Source organism: Gopherus flavomarginatus, chromosome 7 (assembly GCF_025201925.1).
Source record: "Gopherus flavomarginatus isolate rGopFla2 chromosome 7, rGopFla2.mat.asm, whole genome shotgun sequence".
NCBI classification, from domain to species: Eukaryota; Metazoa; Chordata; order Testudines; family Testudinidae; genus Gopherus; species Gopherus flavomarginatus.
Genome location: NC_066623.1, coordinates 80,302,205 through 80,322,005, shown reverse-complemented (window position 1 = coordinate 80,322,005; position 19,801 = coordinate 80,302,205). Strand labels below are relative to the sequence as shown.

The following is a 19,801-nucleotide window of genomic DNA, read 5'->3' as shown; positions in this document are numbered from 1 at the left end:
TTTAAAGGGTTGGGGCTCCCTGCAGTGGCAGGAGCCCCAGACCCTTTAAATCAGCGCTGGAGCCCTGCTGTTGCTACCATGGGACTCTGGCAGTAGGGCTCAGGAGCACTTTAAAGGGCCCAAGGCTCCAGCTGCTGCGGGAAGCCCCGGGCACATTAAATTGCCAGCCTGGGGAAGCCGGTCTGGTCTGGCATGGCGTACCAGACTGTACTGGCTTACTTTCACCTCTGGGGGACCTCAGGAGTCATTTAGTCCAAACCCCACTCAAAGCGGGACCAATCCCCAACTAAATCATCCCAGCCAGGACTTTGTCAAGCCTCACCTTAAAAACCTCTAAAGAAGGAGATTCCACCACCTTCCTAGGTAACCCATTCCAGTGCTTCACCACCCTCCTAGTGAAAAGGTTTTTTCCTAATATCCAACCAAAACCTCCCCCACTGCAACTTGAGACCATTACTCCTTGTTCTGTCATCTTGTTTAGTTTTGCCTTTGATCAGCCAGGTCATGAGCCAGCTTGTCTTCTCATTCCTGGCTAGGAATGTTAGTCCTGCCTTCACTGGGCTGCATGTTCCTTGTGAAGTACAGAAAACAAGGAGCTAATGTGCATGGGTTCTTTTCTCCATGGGGAGTTCAGAAATTTATCAGTGGACTTTGTTTGTTTGAGCTGAGGCTTCCATATCAGGCTGACCATTCCTTCCTTCAGTGGGAATTTTGCTCCCATTAAGACTTAAATGGGACCAAGATTTTGCCTATATCATATAACACTGCAGGCTGGGATGATTGTTGTATTTCATATACTTTTTTTAAATAAGGGGACATTTTGTGTTTTGGATCTTTTCTATACAATGCTGTAGTATTTTAATATAAGGGCTTTTTAGTTGTTCCTGCCATGAGGCTAGTATTCACCAGGCTTCTGCAGATCAGAAGACAGATCCTTTAGGTTCTATGCTGTATTTTGAAGGCACAGAGATTTTAACTTTAATGGGAGGTCCATGTATGCAAAGAACAGACTAGACACTTAATATTTTTACTTTAGGGTGCTAAGAATTTTCTCTGATTACACACCAGATGGAGTCTTCAATATCCTGGAACATTATTATCTCTCATATACTTGCAGATGGAGACCACCTACTATTGACATGCTTTTATAATAATCTTTCTTCAAATCTCCTTTTTAGCACTGTCCTAATTGATGATGAAACTTTAAAATAAAAATCAATCTGTTCCGCCTTTCAAATACTTATTAAACAAGATTATTTATCGTTCTCATTTCTTTACAGAGTCTTCTAGAACTCTCACCTTCGGATGATATTTACTCAAACAAACTTCAATTTTTGCAAAGTTTCTAAAAGCTGAGTCAAAGATAGTGTCATTTCCTTGTGTGTTTAATATCTTTTACAAAGCCCCTACTAGCCAATTTAATATGCAGGCTTATTTTTACTATTTAACTAATCAGCAGATATGCAGGTCACTAAGTGAAGTATGATTTTTACATATTATGTTGATGTTAGTGAAACCACTGTAAAGACACATGCTATAAACACTTTTCATGCCACCAGCTGACACCAATGTATTTCTTGGACATAATTACTTCAGGTCTCTGGAGTAAGATCAGTATGCAACTAATGACAGATTTCTGGGAGTAGCAGACAGGATGAGACAGTGACTACACATATGAGATCAAATTACGTCCATAGGGAATACGGTACCCTGCCTAGATACCCTATGACAACACACTTATCTTAATCACTCTTATTCCTACATGTTCTGGAAAAAGCACAGGAACATGTACTTTAATTAAATTCTGTTAATTTTGGATGATAGAGACATATAATTATATACCGACATATATGTTATAGATCTGTCTTACAGCCATAGTAATAACTTTGGCTCATGAAAGAACATTGTTCATCTTATTCATCAGTCTGAACAGGTCATATACCTGATACAAATGCCTAAAGACATCTGCAAGTGTAGCCAAGCCCTGAGATAAGTATGCTTTTATAAAGGTTTATTCTTTTTCCTAGAGGGAGTCAGTAGGAAAGATCTGATGTCATCACCACCACCCCTTCCGCTCACTTTGGTGTCTGTTATTTGCATGATGAGATTATATATGAGACAAACCCAAGTCAATTTATCTCTTGCATTTAAACAATAGATTGGTAGTAATGGAAAGTTGACTCCTGGGTGATCTTAACAACAGTGGTTTGTGCCAGGGCCTCAAGTATCTGCATCTTAAACAACCCATCAGAAAAAGTGGTTGTGAAAAGCACAGAGGTAAAAGATAAGCTTTGTCTTCCTCTTCTAGTCTGACAGAAGGTCAAGCTGTCACTTCCTCTGCAGTGGTCCTGGTTAAAAGTATATCTACCATAAAGAAGAAGGGTTTAAATTATTGGGGCTATATTTAATGGAATCAGAAACCTATAGAAAACTGAATGAAAAATACCATTAAAAGTTAAAATTTACCAAAGATTACTATTTTGTGATATCCTAAATAGTGATAGCAGCAAAGAATCCTGTGGTACCTTATAGACTAACAGACGTTTTGGAGCATGAGCTTTCGTGGGTGAATACCCACTTCTTCAGATGCATGTGGTGGAAATATCCAGGGGCAGGTATATATATGCTAGCAAGCAAGCTAGAGATAACGAGGTCAGTTCAATCAGGGAGGATGAGGCCCTGTTCTAGCAGTTGAGGTGTGAAAACCAAGAGAGGAGAAACTGGTTCTGTAGTTGGCAAATTTGCAGATTTGACACCATCAGCTCAGGATTGAACAAAGACTGTGAATGGCTTGCCAACTACAGAACCAGTTTCTCCTCTCTTGGTTTTCACACCTCAACTGCTAGAACAGGGCCTCATCCTCCCTGATTGAACTGACCTCGTTATCTCTAGCTTGCTTGCTAGCATATATATACCTGCCCCTGGATATTTCCACCACATGCATCTGAAGAAGTGGGTATTCACCCACGAAAGCTCGTGCTCCAAAACGTCTGTTAGTCTATAAGGTGCCACAGGATTCTTTGCTGCTTTTACAGATCCAGACTAACACGGCTACCCCTCTGATACTGAATAGTGATGTTATTCCTGATATTTAGAACAGGAACTAACTACAGTATCTCGTATACAGCACTATGGATACTACTGTTACATCGTGACTTCTTAATGATGAATGTAAAGGTATAAGGGACACCATTCCTCCAGGGTCAGAGGCCAGCAGTTAGCTGGCTGACTGATTAGATCCACCCTCTTCACCTGGAAAAAGAGCTGGAATTTAACTGGCTGATGCTCATAGAAGAGGGCAGCAGGAGATGCAAAACTCTCCAGAAAGCTGAGGGGCAGGGGCTGTATGTCAAGAGACTGCTACTGGAGTTACTGCTGAGAGAGGAATTGCTCCAGAAACCAAATGGACAGAAGGAAGACTGTGTGAAATCCTTTGATTACTGAGGCAAGAGACAAATTTTAGACTGCTGAACTTACTGGTGTGATGGAGTGACTTGTTGAAGGAACTACTCAGCCTGCACAGACTTTGAGAGAAAAAAATTGTGAGATTTTGATTATTTTTTTTTGTTAAGAAGGTTTGGAATAAAAACAACTAACCCAGCTGGAAACTGCTTCCCTGGCTTCTGTGAGAGAGCTTCAGATAGAATTACCTCAGGGAACAAGCTGGCTCAGCAAGATTAAAACCTGGTCTGGTAAAAGGAGGGTGCTATAAGATAGATCCAGTCCTTCCAGTGACCACACCAGCCCCAACCATACCCCTGCCAGGGGACCTCTACAGGCCTCAAACCTAAACCCAGCCTGGGGAGCCCTTACTAGCCCCAGCTTGGGGAGCCTTACCAGGTACAACAAAAACACAACCCTTGCCATGGAGCATTGCTGAGTCCTCCCTAACCCTAGCTCAGGGAGCCTTACTATCCTGAATCCTAATCCTAGGACCTCTACAAACCTTGACACTAAATTTAAACCTTGGAAGACTTACCAGCCCCATTCCTAACTCTAAACCAGGGTGGGCAAACTTTCTGGGCCGAGGGCCACATCTGTCTGGGGAAATTGTATGCAGGGATAGGGCAGAGGGTTGGGGTGCGGGAGGGAGTCTGGGATGTGGGGGGGTGAGGTGTGCAGGAAGGGTCTCAGGGCAAGAGATTGGGGCAGAGGAAGGGTGCAGGGTATATGAGGGGGCTCACAGAAGGGGGTTGGGGTGCAGGAGGGGTGTGGCGTGCAGAAGGGGGCTCAGGGCAGGGGTGCAGACTGCAGGAGGGGGCTCAGGGCAGGGGGTTGGGGTGCAGAAGGGGTGCAGGGTACAGCAGGGAACTCAAGGCAGGGGGATGGGATACACAGGGGTGCAGGGTACAGCAGGGAACTCAGTGCAGGGGGATGGGATGCAGGAGGGGTGTGGGGTTTATGAGGGGGCTCAGGGCAGGGAGTTGGGGGGCAAGATGGGGTAGGGGTTCGGGCTCTGGCCTTGCGTCGCTTACCTAAAGTGGCTCTGGGGTGACAGCACCACACACCCAGGCCAGGGCAGATTCCATGCATGCCTGCCCTGTCCCCGGCCCCATGCCGCTCCAGGAATCGCTGCGGCCCCTGAGGAAGCGGGGGTGGAGGGCTCCCTGTGCTCTGTGCTTGCCATGCCTTCAGTTACCTCCCCTGAAGCTAACATTGGCCACGAGTCCCCAATCCCAGCCAATGGGAGCGGTGAGGGGTGGTGCCTGGAGGCATGGGCAATGCATGGAGCCCTCTGCCCCCCCCCCACCTGGGGGGCCGCAGGGACATGGTGCCAGCCATTTCTGAGAGTGGCACAGGGCCCACAGTGCCATGGGGGGCAATCCTGCCATCCGGATCCAAAGCCCTAAGGGGCCGGATCCAGCTCGTGGGCCGTAGTTTGCTCTGCTCTAGACTGTGGAGCCTTACTAGCCCAAACTCTAATCCTAGCTTAGGGAGACTTACCAGTTCCAAGTCTTAACACTGCTCAGGGGGCTCTACAGCCCCATTAAAATATATTTACATTTCAAATATAAGAAAGGCCATACTGGGTTAGACCAGTGTTCCATCTAGCCCAGTATCCTGTCTTACAACAGTGGCCAATGCCAGGTGCTTCAGAGGGAATGAACAGAACAGGTAATCATCAACTAATTCATCCCCTGTTGCCCATTGACAGCGTCTAGCAAACAGAGAGTAGGGACATTTCACCGCATGGTTTTGCATCCCTGCCCATCCTGGATAATAGCTATTGATGGACCTATTCTCCATGAATTTTCTAGTTCTTTTTTGAACCCTGTTATAGTCTTGGCCTTCTAGTAAAAAGTTCCACAGGTTGACTGTGCGTTGTGTGAAGAAATGCTTCCTTTTCTTTGTTTTAAACCTGCTGCCTATTATTTCATTTGGTGACTCTTAGTTCTTGTGTTATGAGGAGTAAATAACACTTCTTTATTTACTTTCTCCACACCAGTCATGATTTTGTAGATCTCTATCATAATACATTCCACCCCCATTAGTCATCTCTTTTACAAGCTGAAAAGTTCCCGTCTTATTAATCTCTCCTCATGTAGAAGACATTCCATACCCCAATTATTTTTATTGCCCTTTCCTGAACCTTTTCCAATTTCAATATATCTTTTTTGAGATGGGGTGACCAGATCTGCACGCAGCATTCAAGATGTGGGTGTACCATGGATTTATATAGAGGCAATATGATATTTTCTGTCTTACTTACTATCTCTTTTCTAATGACTTCCAACATTCTGTTTGCTTTTTTGACTGCCACTGCACATTGAGTGGATGTTTTCAGAAAACTATTCACAATGACGCCAAAATCTTTTTCTTGATTGGTAACAGCTAATTTAGACCCGTCATTTTATATGTATAGTTGGGATTATGTTTTCCAATGTGCATTACTTTGCATTTATCAACAATGAATTTCATCTGCCATTGTGTTGCCCAGTCATCCAGTTTTGTGAGATCCCTTTGTAACTCTTCAGTCTGCTTTAAACTTAACTATCTTGAGTAGTTTTGTATTATCTGCAAATTCTGCCACCTCACTGTTTACTCCTTTTTCCAGATCATTTATGAATATGTTGAACAGCGCTGGTCCCAGTACAGACCCCAGGGGGACACCACTATTTACCTCTCTCCAGTCTGAAAATTGACCATTTAGTCCTATCCTTTGTTTCCTGTCTTTTAATCAGTTACTGATCCATTAGAGGGCCTTCCCTCATATCCCATGACTGCTTGCTTTGCTTAAGAGCCTTTAACAAAGTATTTGTGGTTTCATCTGTATTTAGAACCAGGGCTGGCACTTCCATTAGGCGACCCTAGGCGGTCGCCTAGGGCGCCAGGATTCAGGAGGTGGCATTTTGTGCACTCCCCACGGGGTGCGTGGGAGCTTCTGGTTCCGCTCCGGTCGCGCCCTCGAAGAAGGACCTTCTGCCAATGTGCTGCAGAAAACAGCGGCAGGCAATTGAGCAGTTCAATGACTGCCGCTGTCACCTGTGGGTCCTTCTTCGGCGGTGCGATGGGAGCGGAACCGGAAGCTCCCGCATGCCCCGCATGGAGCGCCCAAAATGCTGCCCCCCGAATTCTGCCTAGGGCGCCAGAAACCCTGGCACCACTCCTGTTTAGAACAGGAAATACCATGACCAGTTAACTAATATAGTGACCATTGTGGACTCTATTACAACATGGAGATTGCAAAGCAGCTCAAGTGCAGTGTCATGAGAATCTCTTACAACGAACTTTGTATCCATCATTTTACTCATGTCAGCTAGCACTGGAGGATCCTAGAGCAATAATCTGCTAGTAGACCACCTGCTTTTACCTGAACCTGATGGAAGAAATGGATTACCAATAGAATAGGGAATTACTGTGGATGGCAACATTCAAAATCAGAATGTTTACTGAAATAGATACCACCACAAACAGATCTAGCTATGGTCAGGGCTGATGTTTATACAAGCATAAATGTACTTCTGTCAGAGGTAGACATGTCCTAACTCTAAAAGATCTACTCCCTTTGTGATCTTGTTGTTGAAAACTATACCTATTTCTAGCTGTTTCTCACTGGTCTCCACTTCTGTCCAGGGGACAGATCCCCTGTTCCCACTGAAGGCAAAAGGAATTCTGTCACTACTAAATGGAGGAGTATCTGCTCCTTACATTTTTACATTGACTGTTCAATAAATCTGACAGTTTTTATTACTAGTATCATATATTAGCCACACAGCTTTAGTATGCAAAATATTGTCACTGTTTCTTGTTTTTCTTTCCTATAGGTCCTACTGAATGAATTATCTTTCAAGTCACATTAAAACCAAGAAACATTTGAAAAACTTTTATAAAATATTTGTAAACCAGAATGTAGGATTTTGGCTGTCACATTTTTATAACATGATATCCTTACATAGCTTTTGTACTAGTAAGAATTTTTACAGTACCTCGGTTTGTCACCTTCTTCTTGGTTTTGGATTTGATTTAGAGAAGGAATCAGATGAACATGTTATAACAGCTACTTAACATTCTAAGTATGGAGCTATTTGGATTTGAATATATATGAACCTATAGTGCTTAGCTGAATTTGTAGGTACAGTACATGGAATCCAATACTGATGATAATTTATGAAGGTAAGAATACTGATTCCTATAATATTGCAAACTTAGTTTATGATAACGTAATTAGTTACACTAACAACACTGCTTAGGCATAGTCTTGCTAATTATGATTTTATAAATATTAATGATATCTAGGCTGTGTGTTTGATTCCCTCTAGTAGAGTCATTCATCGTGGTATTTCCCTTATATCCAGGCTGCATTATTTTTCTTCCATTTCCTCTTATTTGTTCGTTACTGGACATGCAGTCACCCTGAACTTGGGACTGAAATATAATATACTATTATCTCTTCAATGGTTCAGCCTGGATAAACTTTACATTTTGTCATCTGGTAGCAATGGTCCAATGATATAATTTTGTATTAAAGGCAGTCAAATACAAAGTCAGTTATAATCTGTATCTCTTGCTCTTTTTAAATGTCTAACATAGCCAGAAAACTAAATTACATAGGACTTCGTTTTTATTCTTTTTCATGTGACCTGTTTCAAGTTAAGATTCCTTTGAATTATTAAATGCTTCCTTAAAGCATCTTTTCATACTACCTTTTTAAAGTTAATTATTGAAGTAGTGACAAGCTGAAAAGACTAAAAATTGTAATTTTTTCCCTTTTCATTCAGAAGGACATGAAAAATATCTTCTGACAATGGCTGTCTATTTAGTATAATAAAAAGGTAATACTGAGATAGAATACTGAATGTTGTTTTACGGGAAGAATTGTTAACACCACTGTGTTATACAAAGTGTAAATGCAGTGTGTATTTCTCTGACGATATCTGTTAAAGAGAAAGTTGGGACATAACCTTTTGAGCTGGGGTATAACCACATAAACTTAAGCAGCTGAAAGGAAACAGATTAGAATTTTTTTAAACACTAGTATTCAGAGCTTTAGGAATAGGATTGTCTTTTCCACAGAAAGATAACATTATAATTTTCACACCACCACAGAGAACCACAAAAAAAACAAGCACTAACCTCTTACTGAAAAGAACTTCAGTCAACAGCAACGATAAGCAGAGATTTGGAAGCATTTGACACTGCAAATCCTATTCTTTTGTAATTCTTTACTTTTTACAACATTTTCAACAGGGTTATATTAGACTTTTAGAAGGATAATCAATAGCCATGATGACATAACTGAAACCACTCTTCAAAGTGATCCCCTCTAGTAACTTGAAACAAAGACGCAGACTCACTGCTGTGGTGAGATTTTGATTGGTGCAGGGGGCAGGAGAGTGCCATTAGGGAGCCCGTTATATCTTCCTGATTCTAAGCATGGATCTGCAGGATGCCTAGTGTAAGGAAGAACAGTCTTGGGGCTGCTGCAGTCCACACCAGCTGGCCAGAGTCCCCAGCAGGGCTGCTGGAGCAAAGAAGAATGATCTAGCTCTTAGGATGCTAGCCTAGAAGATCAGGGACCTGAGTTCAAGTTCCTGCTCTACCACAGACTTCTTGTGGTAGACCCTTGGGCAAATTACTTAGTCTCTCTTTGCCTCAGATTCTGCCCTGTAAAATGGGGATAATAGCACTTTCCCACCTCAGATGTTCTAAGAATAAATCCATTAGAGATTGTGAAGTGCTCAGATGCTATAGTAATGGGGCTGATGGAACACAACAGGTAAACTGGCTCTGTGCCAAGTAAGCTCTCTCATGCTGGGAGATTTCTCAGATGGCTGATCTATTTGTGTTTGACGTCCTTTGTGTGACCAGAGTGTTGCAAAAGGGTTGAAACATACTATGGATTCTGACCCAAAATCAGCCATGCAAACCTGAATTAAAAAGTACAATGAAGAATTTCTAATACTTTTGGTCTTTACATTCTGTATTTAAAAAATAAGCCGTGCTACTGTCAATGAAGTCGTGATATCATGTCAATGGTAACAGTTGTAATATGACATCACAAATTGCCTGGTGACTATTCAGAAAGGGACAAAAGACCTCATACCAACTAATTTTGATAGCAATGGTGACAAAATATGGCCACTGCGATAAAAAGCATAACCCATCATATGAAACTATGCTTGAAGCCAAAAGCTGATATCATTAGCCAGGAATCTCAGTGTAACAGCATACCTTTCCAATCAGATCAGCAATTTTGGGTACTGGCTTTCCTTTCTGATGGCACATGGTTGCAGGACTCTGTCCATCCCAGTCTTGAAGCTCCTCAATGCTTTTCAGATAAAGTAGGGCTCTCAGTCCTGTGCAGTAGTCCTCAATCACAGTGAAATCTTGATTCTGTACTGCACTGCACACCTACAGAACATACACCCAGCAATCAACAACAAATGTCCAATGGTATGTGAGATTACTTGTGTTGTTTGAACTTACTGATGTTCAGGGCCTTAAATGCAACTGTATTATGAACATCAGAATAAATAGGACTCAGGAATTTAAGCTGATAAATTCCTTATCCTTGAGTCACCACTAGTATAGAGCTGGAACATGAATTCTCATCCCAGATACAGCTAGGGCCCACCCAAGCAAGTGGGAGAAGGCCTCCCCAAACAGCACATGCCATCCAGGAAAAGAACACTTTAGAGTGCAGGAAGACTTAGGTCCCTCTCTCTGTATTAGTATTATAATTTGCACTGTGGTAGCACCGAGAGGTCTGGGGTCCATTGTGCTTGGCACTGTACAAACACATAACAAAGAGATGGTCCTTGTTCTGAAGACCTTACAGATACAGGCAGAAACAATAGAAGGATGCCCTTACAACCAACACCTGAAATTTTTTCTCTCTCTGCTAACCCCAACTTGTGGCTATCAGGCCAACTTAAAACTTTAACCAACCACAGTGACGCTGGAAATGAAATAACACTTGGCCAAAAAACCCATGACTGTCTCCCAGGGACCAAGCCATAGCTCACTCATCAGTGACTGGACTGTCCGATGGGCACCAACCATCGAAGAGCCTAGTGGATATAGCCTGGGCAGCTAAACTCCCAAATTCAGCTATGAAAAATCTCCCAAAGACATCAAATATGGCAGTAAGCATTATCTGATACCAATTTCAGAAATCTCAACCAGAGCACTAAAATGAACTGGAGAAACCACCAACAGGCTCCATGAACCAAATTAAGTACACACACACACACACACACACACACAATTCCTGCCCGAAGTGTTGGTCCCTAGTATTGCCAAGCACAAGCGGCCAAAGCATTGAGTCAGGATCCCACCCCAAAACTATGAATTCTTTTTAAAAAAATGGGATTCCTTTTTATTTATCTTCTCATTTATTTATCTTCTCATTTTTTAGCCTTTAGGATCCACTGTTAAAAGCCTTTTCTGTGACCCTGAGAGCTAGAAATGTACTTAAAAAAAAAACCACAAAAAACTGAGATCCTCACATAATTACCGGATTTCAGGAACTTGGGCTTCAAAAACTAACAAGCCAAAAAAAAACCCAAACCCCAAACATTGTGAGGCTGACAATACAAATGAAAAGATTTACAATCCTGGGGTCGAAAAGTATGTCTACATCACCAAAAACAAAATGTCTCAGAACCCAGGTCTACAGACTCAGGCTCGTGCTACGGTGCTATAAATAACCATGTGGACATTCCAGATGGCTAAGTCAGTGTTTTCAGTGACTGATATAAGTTTTTATTCATACGAGGATGTCAGAAAAGCAGTAGTGTACCTGCATAAGACATGCATGTAATGAATAAAACAATGAAATGCTCACCTACTTCAAGACAATATAAACACACACCCCCTTCAAAAACTAAATCATAAGATTCACTAGATACTTGATTTCACCATTTAGGGGAAGAAAAGACCTAGGTAACATATCAACATTTTACACATGGTTTCACAGACTAATACAATCTGCAGTTCAGAAGAAGAAAGGTACATTTTAAAATATTGTACACCACAGCTTTGCAGGAAAAAAGGGGAATAACTATAAAATATGCACAAGAAATTTGCTATGCAGCCCATTTACATTACACAAAATCTGTTTCTCTGGAGAAACAGGGTGAACATTAATTAGGTCTGTTATGCCTTCCATAGACTTAGAGATTTTCTTTTCAGGGCAATTACAGAGAACATCATAATAATTTCCTCCGCAGGTTATTTAACTGAAAACCCAACTGATGCTTTATTTAAAACTCTTTGTTCGCTAAAGGATTCTATTTTTTTTATCATATGGGTAACACTTTTATTAGCTATTTTAAAAAAATATTTAAAATATAAGAAAATACAGTTAAAAGCCATGCTATGTCATGTCACTTAAAACAAGTTCAGATTCTGTTGTCGAATTTCTGAAATATTTTGACAGGATGTGTACACATGAGATACACTGGAGGATACTTGTTCTAACCTTATAAATAGAGAGGCTTTTACTTTTTTTCCATATTATGGTGCAACATTATGAATTGAAATAACCTAAGAACGTGCAGAAGATGATAGCAAACTAAAAATCAGAAGGGGTGTTGTGATAATTTAAATTTAATCTAGCTGTGAGCTCAGCTGTAAAAATATGTGAAAGTTCATAAGATATCACAATAACTTATAACGAAAATGTTGGGAAAAGCTGAATTAGTCTAAACAAAAAGACTACCTATACAACTCAAGGACTGTATTGCGATCACGCCTGGCAAACAACAGACATGGTCTGGAAACTAATGAACCAAAACCGGTGTATTGGAAATGAGGCCTCACTGGTGGACAAACTAATGAAGGGAGGGGCTATTCCATTCATCATTCCCTTTATGGATACTTAAAGAGATTTTTTGGGGAAAAGAACAGCCAGAGGCCACTGAAGCAAGCTTCACCATCATGGCTGCCACCCCCACTATCTCGTGGGATCCTGGACTTTCGTCATCCTAATCCTGAGAGATGTCCTGACCTGCCTGTGCGAGATAGACGGACCTAGATAAAATTGCCACTGCTACTGGCTAGAGTTGAATTCCAAACACGAACTGAGATTAAATGGGATCGGACTTTAACAAAAACAGCAGCAGCAGCAAGAAGCTACAGATCATTTCAATCAACTTCTTCTCTTTTACACACAAGAATAATTATTACCACTGTTGATAACATTTAAAAGACTGTGAAACAAGGGTTTTTTCCCCTTCTCAAACTCTCTCCAGTTAAAAGGAAAGAGAACAAGGTATATTGTTAAAATGAAAGCCTTACTTAAAATTTCAAATACTTCAACTGGTTCTCTGTCTTTTCTGTATCTTTAATAAAAGGTTAAAAGGATCTTTAAAGGTGTGTTTGTCATGGTACTAAGCAGGCTGAATTATCTGTATACCGAACCTTGTTTAATACTATTTAATGTTGGACAGTGACAGGCACAACACCACTGGGAGGATGGAGGCTGGGGAAAGGAGGGATGGTGCTTCCAATCCTTTACACACACAAATAAATATATTGAGCAATTTTATCTCAGATAACCTAAGAATAAATTTTAAGGGCTTGGTCCTGAGCTGCATAATGCAAGGGTAACTCATTAAGTGAAATTCTCTTTATATGATTTCACTGGGGAATGCACCTCTGTAATGCATCACAGGATCAAGCTCTATGAAACTGCAAGCGTGAGATGCACACATACATTGCAGGATCCCTACTTATGTACAGTAAAAGAAAGTACCGCCCTAATATATTGATAAATAACCATGGATACATCTACACAACTTTGTCAATGGGATCTGGAAAAAGCTCTGCAGCGAGCTAGAGTGAATGTGTCAGCAGAGTTCTTTTTACTACTTGTTATATGTTTGTTTTTAATAATTTGCTTCTATTTGAAACATTTTTATTCCATATTTTAAAAAAGTAATATTTTCAATAATGTGTATTTATTACATCAGTGATCATGAAACTTTACAAATGGCCTGCTGGGATTTTATAATTATCATTACAAACACAGTAGGGCCAAATCCTGAAGACTTTACTGAGGCAGATTTCCCACTGGGTTCACTGGATTTTGCCGAGAACAACTGCTTTCCAGGGAAATACCCACACATCAGCGTGTCATGTTTTGTTTTGTTCTTTGCAGAGAAAGCTTGAGGGCTGCCCCAAACTCGGCATATTCCACAGGATCTCGGGAGGCTAGGGCCATCCATGCAAAGCCTCTGTGCCCCTGCACTGAGCCAGGACCCTGGAATAGCCCCTACCAATTCACAAGCTGTGCAGTTCCATTTAAAGGCTTCCCCAGATGGTGAATACCTTCTTGGGAGAAGTGGCAGGAGAGGACAGGATTATTTGGAAAATATATTTCAGGTAGGAGGTGTATTATCTTTTTCATATAATTTCTGTGGGGTTGGATGGGAGAAGATGTGTACCTCTCTCTAGCCCCAATCCTATTTCCCTCTCTCCTCACCCTCGAGCTTCAGTCTTCACCTTCCCCACCAGGATGGACTCTGGAGTCCATGGAGAAGCTCCTGCAGAATCCAGGGTGGTTGTGGAAGAGATGGTGCCACAGTGGCAGCAGTGAACATTAGCCCCACAGTCCTTCAGTTCCATCCCTGCCCTGTATCTCCCCACACAATTCCCAGCTAAGGAGATACAGAAAGTTTACTGTCCCTTTACAGCACTCGTGGAGCAAAGAACTGGAGAAAGCCAGATAATCTGGCCCTATATGTTTTATTACACTCTTAATTTTCAAGAGGTGTAAATATTCATGCAATAATTAGACAGTGATAACAAAAATGCCTCAGTGCTGAGTATCATCAAGGCAATGTTTCTAATTCTCCATCACCATCAGTCCTGGTTAGCAGCAGCACTCCTATTCTAACCTGTCTCAAATCACTGTTGTGGCTCTCTATCATTACTGAATGCACATCATTCATAGCTTAGAAGTAGCAGGGAGCCAATTTTATTTTTCCTTCCATCAAAAATATATGTTTTGCTCTCTGTTGGACAATAGGCACAAAATAATAGTAATTGTAATGAAAAGAGGTACACTAGGTAGGCAGACTGGTAGTGAAGATACCCAGTCAGATAAGGAGATTGATGGGTATATATTTGTATATACACATGCAAATCACAAAGGTTGACTGTTCTACCATATTAGTTTCCATTTGTTGTAGCTGTACAACATCAAAGCACTGATGTCCCTATCTATTGCAGTTAGCGGTAATGTAATGGACTACCAAAAGAAATCAAAGTGAGAGTTTCTAAGTAGTTTCCTGGCAATTGAGACAGCAGGAGCTTTCATCTGCACTGTAACCGTGGCAGTGCATTGATTTAAACTCCTTCTGAGATCTCAAATGCTTTTACATTCTTAGGCCTCTCTGGCAGCTTTTTTTTTTTTCCTCAAGTGATAAAATTCTTAGCAGAATGCCATCTTACTTCCCCCACAAGGAAGAGACTTATTTCAACGTTGCTACTAAACTGCACAAGATCTCTAAATAAAATAGCTCTCGAAATGCAATCCTATTAGAAAATCTGCCTTTGACTTCACACATTCTAATATTCTGACTCTTCCAATGGGATAAACAACAAAAATTCCTCTCAGGTACCTTCGAAGGGGTCTGCAAGGGATAAGCAGTTTTGCTTTTATATTAATTTGGATGAGTTTGCTTTGAAATGTTCCTCACTGATATGCCCAGAAGGTAAGGAAAAGAGTTACTCAGCCTCTTGTATTATACTATGTATCTAATTTTAAACGTATTTGTCATCATTTAATGCAAACTTTTTCATTATAAATTCTTCCTGAGAACTGTTAAATGCATAAATCTACCTTTTTGTCTGAGAAATATTTATTAATCTCTTTAGGCTATTTTTTTCAATGTACAGTTGAGATCATTGTCTTTTTGTTTAGTTTCTGTTGGCTTAGGTTATACTGAAGACAGACTGTACTACATAAAAGCAATACAAGGTGCTTCATGAAGGAACCTACCCGAGCCTTGCCAGCAAATGGGCGTAATCTAATATTCCTAAAAACACTAGGACATTCATGATGGGTAAACGTGCGATTTAAATCTTGGTAATGCTTACATATGATTTTAAAAACTGTATCTTCTGTAGCTAGTAGCAGACTACTCAAGTCTGTGAAGAATGTTCTCTGCCACACAGTGAAAAATGCTGCATAACCACTGCACATGAAGATAATAAATCTATTTTGCAGTTTCTAAGCAATGATTTAGATGAACACAGAGTATTCAAAGAATCAGGAAATCAATAAGAGCACATTCAGCATCCCTAGACTATTTCAGAACCTACTTATAATATGGAAGGAGTGTAATAAGAATGTAAGCATCCAAATATAATGTTCTAGGGCAAAGGTTCTCCAGCTGTCATCTTTAGACTGCTACTGGTCTGCAGACAGTGGTCCATGGAGAGCTGTCTGGTCACATAATTCTGGCTCCCCCTTTATAGCTGTAAATTAAATTACAACAGCTAAAAATACATTGTATACTTTCTTAAAATTACTTCTTTAAATAAGCAATTGCTGTAGTTGCCTGGATGATATTACATGATTGTGAGAATGAGAGGAAGTGGTATATGAGACAATGTGGTTCACACTGTAAAAAAAGTTTGAGAATCTCTCTTCTAAAAGGACAAGTTCATGACTAAGAAAAATCTTCTTAAGTATTGATAAAATATAGATGAAATTAATTGATTTAGTCACATCAGCTTTTAAATGACTCCAGGGATATAGGGTAGCAGATGAGATGCTATTTAACAAGGCTTGGGAATGTAGTATCAAGATGCAAGGCTGAGTTGGATGAGAGTTTTTTATCCTTCTTTTGAACGTTACAACTGAACAAAGGTACATAAATGTTTGTCCATTTAGATTCTGAGTAAGCAGCTTGGAGGGATCAAATTCTGTGAGAGTTGTGCTGATCTGCAGATTAAAAAGGCATGCTCTGCATTACTTTCATATGAGACTATAGTATTCTGTTAGTTCTAGGAGCTACAGAAAGAACCCCTGTACGGTACATGGGCACATGCAGGATTTTACAATCACGACCATCTATTTAGGAAAACTAATATGATTTCACATGACTTGAGAATTACAGCTATGAGCAACAATCTCATGATCAGTCACCCATAATGAACTGTACCATTGTATTGTAGGAGCTATGCAATGTGAAGGAGATACTTGTAGGCAGACATGCTAAAAAGCGGTACGTAAACAGGTCAGGCACATGTTTAGATTCTACATCTGTATTTAACTTCATCATGTACTTGTGGAATATCAAAGGCACAAAGCTCTATCTTGTGCCAAGGAGTAGGAAAATATTGTGGAGGGAAATTAAATCTTCCAGTCCTCCTAGATGCATTTCAGCAGCTGGTGCAGCATCAGATCAGTTGTTGTGTCATGCAGTTACAGTGTCATTAGCACTATTTTCCTGCCCTGCCTTCTCAAGTCCTCCAAAGATAGGTCTCCTCTCCATCAAGCTCCCTAAACCTGGCAACTTAGTCTTGAAAGGCAGATCCAGGTTATTCTGAAAGAGGCAGTAACCCTTCTAAAATCCACTTTCTACCTCAAAAATCATATTCACAAATAGGGAGAAATTATTATTATTATTGATGCAATGAAACAAAAAATAATGCTAGAAAGTCAGGAATTCCATCACTTCTTGACTTCTCTCTGGATGGACTTTCCTAAGAGTCAGCACTGTAAAAGGACACATGCTGGTAATGAACAGCATCATTAACTCATGGACAGACAGGTTCAAGTAGCTCCTCTGGCTGACTCATAAAAAAGGTTTTCATCACAGACCATTCTGAACAAGCAACGAAAGAATCAGAACCTACATCTCAGGCCAGTGCTCTAACCACAGGGCTACAGAGAAAATCTCTTTCTCACACACACACAGAGGACGAACCTGATGCAATATTCATTGACATCGATAAGTTTCCGTGAAACATTTTGGTTTCAACAAACTGGCATTCTTCTATGGAAAAAAGTTTCATTTAAACATTTCCAACCAGCTCTAATGAGCATCTTCTCCTGATGCACACCCTCATGTGGCCTGATTTTTGAAAGCTGCACGTCTGCACGTCTATCAAAACCAGCCAGCAAACCAATTTTCCCATCTTCGGACCTCAATTTACTCTGGCAATGATTAACCTCTCATTCCTGGGAGTCTCTCCTTTCACTATTGTTTTATTTTATTTCAGCTACAATTGCTTTCACCCTTTATCAGCTTGGCTGTAGGAATTTGTGAGCTAGCTACTATTCCCGCTGAAGAATGACATTCATGTGAATAAAACAGTTCTGACCCTCTGAGGCCTATGATAAAAACTCACTTTCACACTTCCCAAGAGATTTGTCTTTCCCCTTTCGCTGCTAAAATAGTAAACATCGGAAGGAAAAGAAATGGCATAACCTGGATGTTGAGAGAAGTTAAAACCTTTCCTAAATGTACTGTGAGTTTCAGACAATCTCTTTCTCTGCTTCCTTTTCATTCCCATTCCTTCATTCTAATTGCATGGATAAAAGAACCTCTCTCAACATGGATCAAGTGCTGTATTAGGGAGGACTATGACGTTACAAGAAAATTAAGGCATCAAGGATCCTTCTTCCAGATTATTTACTTCTTCATGGGAAGAAGATTTTATTAAAACTGAGAAAATTTGCAGACCAGCCACTTGGTCATGCAGTCAAACTGATCAACACTATACAGAGTTATCAATCAACTAGAAGGTGCTCTTCAGAGTGGTCCCCAATATAAGTCTATGTATGGCGCAGGTGCTATGCTTCATGATTATACACACGCTTCTGTGCCTTATTCTCCTTTTCATTGCTTGCTACTTCCCAGCAGCAAAGGGTCAGTGGAGCTGCCATGATGCAGAATAGAAAGTTTTTTTACATGCACATTTCCTTTCCAGGACTGGCATCTCCATGAATCTTCCATTCCCTGGTCTCTCTAGAGTCTCTCAGAGAGGTGCAGATTACTGCATTCTCACGTCTCTGCGTGGTTATTTGTTTTATGACTTACTGTTGTGAATACAAGTCCAAAAACTGCAAACAGTTGAAACCCCCCTATTTTGCTGTGCACACACAAAGAACTGTCCTGCTGTTATAAAAATCTCTCAGTTAAATCCCTCAGTAATACACTTCCTGGGGAAAAAATCCTGTCAATCTGAGTCCTAGAGCCAAACAGCCTCTGGTTACCAGTTACCAGAAGTAAATGTGCAAGAACAGACCCTTACCAGAAAGTCAACTGTTCCTTGTTTGAGAGAGTTTATCTCAGGAACTAATAGCAGAAGTGTCCTTGATGGTCTTCAGTGTCAAGACAGAATATAAGGCAGGAGGCAGCTTTTTTCACTAATCAAGTTCCTGACCATCGGGGCCTTTACACATTGAATCAGCACCCTGAATTTGACATAAGCAGGCAGTGCAGAATGTGGGTAAGTTAGATGGTCACTTGGCCAGCCTCACTTACCAGCAGACAGCTTTTTTCATTGTACATTTCTGCATATAGCAGGAAGGGAGTTCAAGGGTATTGTTATCCCATATGTGGGCTAACCATATCGTGGATCACAGTGTGAGGACAGAAGCCTCTCAGGGAGGGGATAAACCCCTCTCTGGGACAGATGGGTGAGGAGTTGACAAGCAAGGTAGGGGAGCGGGTAGAACCTTGAGTCAGTCCCACCACTGTACTGATGAGTGCATCTGAGCTGGCACAGAAGGGAAAGCAACAAGTAAGGTATGGGTCTGACACAGTTTACCTCCTTCATGGAGCAACAGATGAGCCAGAGACTATATTGTAACTTTCTGAGTCACAATCTAGCCTATGGTCTGTTTCTGGAGCAGAACAGTTATGTGGTGCCTCTTGGCCAGGGCTTTGTGGCAAAGCCACAATCTAGTTCTTAGGAGGTAGACAACAGAAGCAGTAGCATTCCAGGTGGCTTACAGAAACACCCCTAGAGTGCATTTCAGAAATCCAGCCTGGAGGTGATGGAGACATGTATGACCATGACCTATACATTTTATAACAGTCTAAAAAGTTGTTTGAAAAGACCTATTGTTCTTTTCGAGTTTAGCAACTAAATAGTAAAGATTTACTAAAAATATGCCATACTAGGGTATACATTCAGGAACCTTTCCTATGAAAAATGCCTACCTCAGAATGTAACCTCTTTGTTCTATCCCTTTTTGTTACATCCGCTAGAAATAATGACTGCAGAATCTCTTTCAACAAAAGGTCATTTATGTCAACGGACGAAACACAGAGGATCAAATTGCCTGCGGTAATTGCAAATTAATGCTCTACTGCTAATGCATTAACTACATAAT

At 40.9% G+C, this 19,801-nt stretch overlaps 1 protein-coding gene and 1 long non-coding RNA gene across 4 annotated transcripts in view; one reads left to right on the top strand and one right to left on the bottom strand.

The window, feature by feature from the left end:
• DPYD (dihydropyrimidine dehydrogenase) overlaps positions 1–19,801 on the bottom strand; it is a 616,437-nt gene that overhangs the window by 51,933 nt on the left and 544,703 nt on the right. For 2 of the 3 annotated variants that reach the window (XR_007775327.1, XM_050960937.1), the window contains exon 20: positions 9,673–9,852. The exons of the other annotated variant lie outside the window; for it this stretch is intronic. Coding sequence is in view for 1 of the 2 variants with exons in the window: in XM_050960937.1 (XP_050816894.1) it covers positions 9,673–9,852 (180 nt within the window). In the remaining variant the exon portion in view is untranslated. The remainder of the gene's footprint in view (positions 1–9,672; positions 9,853–19,801) is intronic. 3 annotated transcript variants of the gene reach the window in all.
• Positions 14,942–19,801, top strand: part of LOC127054796 (uncharacterized) — a 37,538-nt gene continuing 32,678 nt past the window's right edge. The window contains exon 1 of the long non-coding RNA XR_007775341.1: positions 14,942–15,161. This is a non-coding gene — a long non-coding RNA (uncharacterized LOC127054796). The remainder of the gene's footprint in view (positions 15,162–19,801) is intronic.